The 6,265-nt window shown below is 32.6% G+C and overlaps 1 protein-coding gene across 4 annotated transcripts in view; it reads left to right on the top strand.

Annotated features, from left to right (window-relative positions):
- Positions 1–6,265, top strand: part of LOC106461550 — a 99,689-nt gene that overhangs the window by 16,621 nt on the left and 76,803 nt on the right. For all 4 annotated transcript variants that reach the window (XM_022388541.1, XM_022388540.1, XM_022388543.1 and 1 more), the window contains exons 4-5: positions 516–621; positions 1,841–3,338. In XM_022388541.1, coding sequence (XP_022244249.1) covers positions 516–621; positions 1,841–3,338 — 1,604 coding nt within the window. The remainder of the gene's footprint in view (positions 1–515; positions 622–1,840; positions 3,339–6,265) is intronic.

Genomic DNA, 6,265 nt, shown 5'->3' with positions numbered 1-6,265 from the left:
TATATAGATGAAATAATTGTTCAAAATATACAACTTTTAAAATGTAAGATATCCAATATTTTACAATTGGATGCTTAGGTTAGAATATCATAGATAACTTTTTCTTTTGTTATTTTTGGTTTACTTAATTCATATTTTGGTGTTTTCATCTTCTTCAAAGGGTTTTATTTCATCCTCAAAATTACTTAACAAAACTTGTCATTGTGTATGTTATCCCACACAATAGTATATAAAAGTGCTTAGAATACATCATATTCAACTATAAAACTGTTTTGAAGCATTTTTTTATATATGAGGAATTTTGGATAGAATATAAAATACTTTACTGGATTTATTAAAACATTTGAATAATTTTTACTTATCATTATGTGCATAACTTATTCCTTTGTGTAAAATACTAAAAGCCTAGTGAATTAGTTTATGTGTAAGCAATAAGTATTGACTTGTATATCAGACTTGGGAGAGTAGTGGTTAAAAAGAGTTCACTTAGACTGAACTGTACCATTTTCTTTCAGTGCTTCCCAGTGGTCTAGTCCAAGTGTGTCGGGTTTAACTGATATGAATAGTTCTGCAGATTCTAGTGGCATTCAGTTCTACAATCCGCAAGCCCTTGGCAGACAAGTACGTATGGTTGCAGATATCACTAACTTTATTTTCAAAAGCAGTACTTGGATATTATTAACAAAAAAAGATAAGTTAGTTTTAAATTTCATTCTTATACATTTTATTTACATTAATTTTCTTTTAATTTAAATGTTATAATGAACATTATGAACATGGTAATTTGACCAATATTTTAATTTAGTAAGATACTTGTTTTAGTTAATACTTCTGATTTATAATAGTGTTTGTATACCTTGAATTGTAACTAAAAAAAGTTTTGAGGATATACAGGAAGCAGAAGGTAGTCAGTAGCAAGATAATGTGTCTGGTTATGAGGCTAATCCTACTCCAACACATCAGTATTTTTGGAATTATAGCTGAGATTTCATCCCACCCATATCCTCTACATAAAGAATCCAATAATTAATTTTATTTTGCCATTTTAAGCTCATTTAACTTTTTATTTGGAAAATAAGTTTTAAAATACATAAGGTACACATAATTTGGAGAAAAGATGATCAAAACACAACTAGGATGTTCCTTAGGCTACTTTTCAGTTTGGAGATTAAAGATGCAACAACATCAACTTTAAATATAGCATCAAAACACCCTTTTAATTCTGTGTTTTTAAGTAGGAACTTTTAACAGGTAGAAAATCTTAATTCTATACATTATGTATAGAAATATTACAATCAGCTGACCCTGTTTTCCATTTGATATTAGAAAAAAATTAAAAGTTGTGGCCTTGTTAATTTTTAGAACTGTTTGACACAAGGCCCTTTTGCTGTAGCTGAATGGTTGGTGTAATATATTCCTTTTGTTTCAGAATTTCATGCAAAGCTAATGTAAAGTTAAATAGTTATTTTTAAAACAAAAAATATGAATTTTAAACATCCTATGTGGATGTGTTTCAATATGGGATCAAAATGTACACTATTTCCACATCTATGAATATATCTTCGGGGTAAAGCCCATTAAACATCTGGTTTTTTTTTTAGATTTCTAAATTTAAATAATAGTATTTCGGTATTATTGTTTACTTCTTACTGAGAGGTGTATTTTTTTAATGATTTTAGTTTAAAAACAGAGGCTGCTTGTTTTATTAGATATGTTTTTGACCCCTGAAAATTAATTTTTACATAAACTTATTGTTATTTCAAGATAACGATGGTTAATTAAAAAAAAAATATATTTTTTTTTTCAAAACAGCTAGAAATTTCCTTGTATATTTTGATAGGTGAATCCAGGAGGGTCAACTTATCAGTCTAGTTCAGTTGATCCTTGGAATTGGGAACCAGAAGGTGGTCAGCAGCAAGATAATGTGTCTGGTTACGAAGCTAACCCTACTCCACCAAATCAATATTCTTGGAACTATAGAAGAGACTACGTGGCTGAGAATTCATCCCATCCATATCCTCTACATTCTCAACAATCACCACCCCAATATATGTTAGATGCCCCACAGTCACCTACACAACATATGTCAGATGCCCCACAGTCACCTCCACAACATATGTTAGATGCCCCACAGTCGCCACCACGACATATGTTAGATTCCCAACCGTTGCCACCACAACATATGTTAGATTCCCAACAATTACATAAGCATTCAGTAGATTCAGAGCAAGTCAAATCTAGCATAGCAGATTCTCAGCAATTGCAGCATCACACGTATTCCCACCATGTGTCTCAACAATATACTATAGATTCAGGACAAATGCCACACCTTTATTCAATAGCTCCACAACAGATGTCTCAGCAACAACAGGTTGACCTACAACAGAAGACTCAACAATACCAAGTTAATTCCCAAGAGATGTCTCATTACTACTTAGATAATTCCCAGCAATTGTCTCAACAGTATTCAACAGATCCTCAACAAATATTACAACAACAACATCAAATTGATTCCTACCCATTGTCACCAGGACATAGAGCAGATTCTCAACATTATTATGGGTATGATCCAGGTCAAATTTCTCAACATAATGTGATGTATTCTCAGTTAGTTCCTCAACAACCTGTGGGTGACTCTCCAAACATTCCAATGACACAGTTTGCAGACAGCAGTCACCTAGAAAACAGTACTTTAAATACTAACCCAAGCTGGAACAGCGGTGGTTATACTGTGCCAAATCCATATAGCTGGCAAGAGGGTGAGTGGCATGACCAGTCAAGTCAGTCTTACTCAAACATGCCGTCATCAGATGATCAAAACAGCCATCTAAAACAAGTACAACAAGGATGGCATGAAAGTCTAGGGATTCAAGGCGATTCCAGATCAGATCAGCAGCACTACTGTGCATCAGTGACACCCAAGTTACCAGTTGACCTTCATGTAGAACAAAAAGATCTTGATGCTTGTGATGAAGGCATGAGTAAATTCTTCAATAGTGACATTCAGGATAGAGTAGAAACTGTACCTCCTCCTTCTCAAAGCATTGGGGAGATTTATAAATTTCAAGCCTCTGACCAAGCAGCCATGACAGAAGTGACTCATTCTACTGCTGAAGATACAAGTGTTGAGGAAGTTGACCAGCGTATGGTACACAACCTTCAGAACATTGGAAAATTAGACTACCTCACAAACACTTGTCCAGAAGGAAGTGAAATGATTGATTTTGATAAACAAAACTTTGTAATACAGGAAGGTCAATCTGGAAAAGGGAAAGAAATAGATCCAGAGAGTGTGGAAGACTTAAGTGTTAGCATTCAAAAAATCAACTTATCAGATGGTGAGTTTTCTGAATTTTGTAAATAAACAACAACTTTATAACTTTTTAACATCCCTAAATTTCTTGAGTATCCATCTTAAACTTTTCTAACGAAAGAACAGAATCAGCAAAGGTTAGTTACAGATAATTAAGAGAAAATTTGAAGTTTTAGCCAGTTATGGTTGTGTGTTAGAAAAAACTGTATTTGTAATTTTTGTTTTCAAGATGCTTCTTTGCTTTAACATGTAGCATTTAAGAACTGAAAAATATAAAAGACCCATGTGAGGTAACACTGAAACTTGTATAACAACATGCTAAAAGTTTCTTGTTCTTCACTAGTAGCAAAACTAACCTTAGAAATTCTCGACATAGTGGTGCATATTGTAATCACCATGTTACTTATTCTAAGGTTAATTTTTTTTCAATGCTATTTCAGTGGAAAAGGAATGAAGAAAAAAGTTAGGAATTTTTTAATTTAGAAATTTACTGGCAGGAAGTCATTAAGGGAGAAACATCTTGATGACCGGTTGACTGAATATTTCCAAACTAATTGGAAACAACAATAACCATACCAAGATCCTAGTACAAATCAGAAAAGTGAATTCTCTACAAATCTTTTAATATTTCAGTGATAAATGACCTTTTCTTCTGTCCTACATGATAATGAGTTTCTGCTGTTAATGTACAAAGTGAACATAAGAACCAACTGTTTCTTCTTTCCTTCATCATGATTATTGGTTATTATATTTTACAAGGTGAAAACAAGAAACAAATTTTTCTTCTGTCTTGCATCATGTGTATGTGTTTTACTACTGTTTACAAGGTGAAGACAAGAAACAAACTTTTTTTATGTCCAGCATCATGAGTATGTGTTTTACTACTGTTTACAAGGTGAAGACAAGAAACAAACTTTTCTTCTGTCCAACATCATGTGTATGTGTTTTACTACTGTTTACAAGGTGAAGACAAGAAACAAACTTTTTTTATGTCCAGCATCATGAGTATGTGTTTTACTACTGTTTACAAGGTGAAGACAAGAAACAAACTTTTCTTCTGTCCTTCCCTCATGAGTATGGGTTACTACTTGTTTACAAGGTGAAGACAAGAAATAACCCTTTCTTCTGTCCTACATCATGAGTATGGGTTACTACTCTTTACTAGTATGAGAGGCAAATAAATATGAATATGCATAACATTTTGGATGATAACTTATTTTGATAAACAGAAAAGGAAAAATATTTAAGTAAAACTATCAATCAGTGTTTCTGTCTTTTTTATTTTTTTTGTAATGAAAAATTGACTCAACTCCATCGTTAGTCATTTAGGCATATTTACATTTTGTTGAGAAAGTATTAATTAATGACTAAGCACCAATTCACAAGAATGACACTGTATTTATGCACAGGCAATATGTCCGTGTGGAATGTCACTACTTGTTGAGGAACTGGGATACCTTGAAAATATAATTATTCATGTCTTCTTTTACATGTGATTTTCCTTCTGTATTAGTTTTTTTGTTATTACAGCCTTCTGTTCTAACCATTTTATTATGTCACAGCACATGGTCTGAAAAATTACTAATGAAATTCAGTTGTGAAAATGGCTAATGTGAATGTTTCAGTACAAATAGGTAGTGTAGATTATTTACTATTGAAGTAAATTTTGAGTAAACAAACTGGTTTTGAGCAGCAATTTGTGGTTTATCAAGGTACTGACTAACTGGAGATTCTATAGGGTAAAGAAAGAAAGAAATTTAATGGAGAGCTTAGAAGAACTAGGAACAAACCATAGATCTGAATGCTTTTATAGACTGATGACTTTGGGATTACCAAATTGAAATGAAATGATTCATTTGAATAATTAGAAACCATACAGTTAACACATGTAAACAAGTTATTTGTGATTTGGAATCATGCATATCTTTTAGAGGCATTAAAACTTTCTGATAGCATTTTACTGACCATTATGCATAATAGTTTAAAATATCAAAAGTATCAACGAAATATCACTAAGCTTTGCAGTGGCTAGTGTATCACCTTTGGACTTTGATACATCTAGTAGTGTATCCAGTTTTCAACATCATTTTATTTCAAATTATCGCTATTGCAGTAAACAGTGAGTAAACACTGAATATTTTTTTGTGTTTATGTGATATTGTTGTGATTTGAAACTATATTGTTAAGAACCATGTCTTTTAAAAACAAATTAGTAATCTATTCTGGATATATGTACGAGAGTGCGAAGTATGAACATATTGTGTAGGTGAAATGTACAAGAGTGCGAAGTATGAACATATTGTGTAGGTGATATGTACAAGAGTACAAAGTATGAACATACTGTGTAGGTGATATGTACAAGAGTACAAAGTATGAACATATTGTGTAGGTGATATGTACAAGAGTGCAAAGTATGAACATATTGTGTAGGTGATATATATACGGGAGTGCAAAGTATGAACATATTGTGTAGGTGATATGTACGAGAGAGCAAAGTATGAACATACTGTGTAGGTGATATGTACAAGAGTGCGAAGTATGAACATATTGTGTAGGTGATATGTACGAGAGAGCAAAGTATGAACATACTGTGTAGGTGATATGTACGAGAGTGCAAAGTATGAACATATTGTGTAGGTGATATGTACAGAAGTGTAAAGTATGAACTTCATACTTTACACTTCCGTACATATCACCTGCACAATATCATCTTGTAGGTGATATGTACGAGAGTCTAAAGTATGAACATCTTGTATGTGGGTGATATGTACGAGAGTGCAAAGTATGAACATATTGTGTAGGTGATATGTACAGAAGTGTAAAGTATGAACATCTTGTAGGTGATATGTACGGAAGTGTAAAGTATGAACATCTTGTAGGTGATATGTACGAGAGTGTAAAGTATGAACATCTTGTATGTAGGTGATATGTACGAGAGTGTAAAGTATGAAC

Source organism: Limulus polyphemus, unplaced genomic scaffold (assembly GCF_000517525.1).
Source record: "Limulus polyphemus unplaced genomic scaffold, Limulus_polyphemus-2.1.2 Scaffold984, whole genome shotgun sequence".
Taxonomy (NCBI): Eukaryota; Metazoa; Arthropoda; class Merostomata; order Xiphosura; family Limulidae; genus Limulus; species Limulus polyphemus.
The sequence above is the reverse complement of the archived record's forward strand: the minus strand, read 5'-3'. Positions and strand labels throughout refer to the sequence as shown.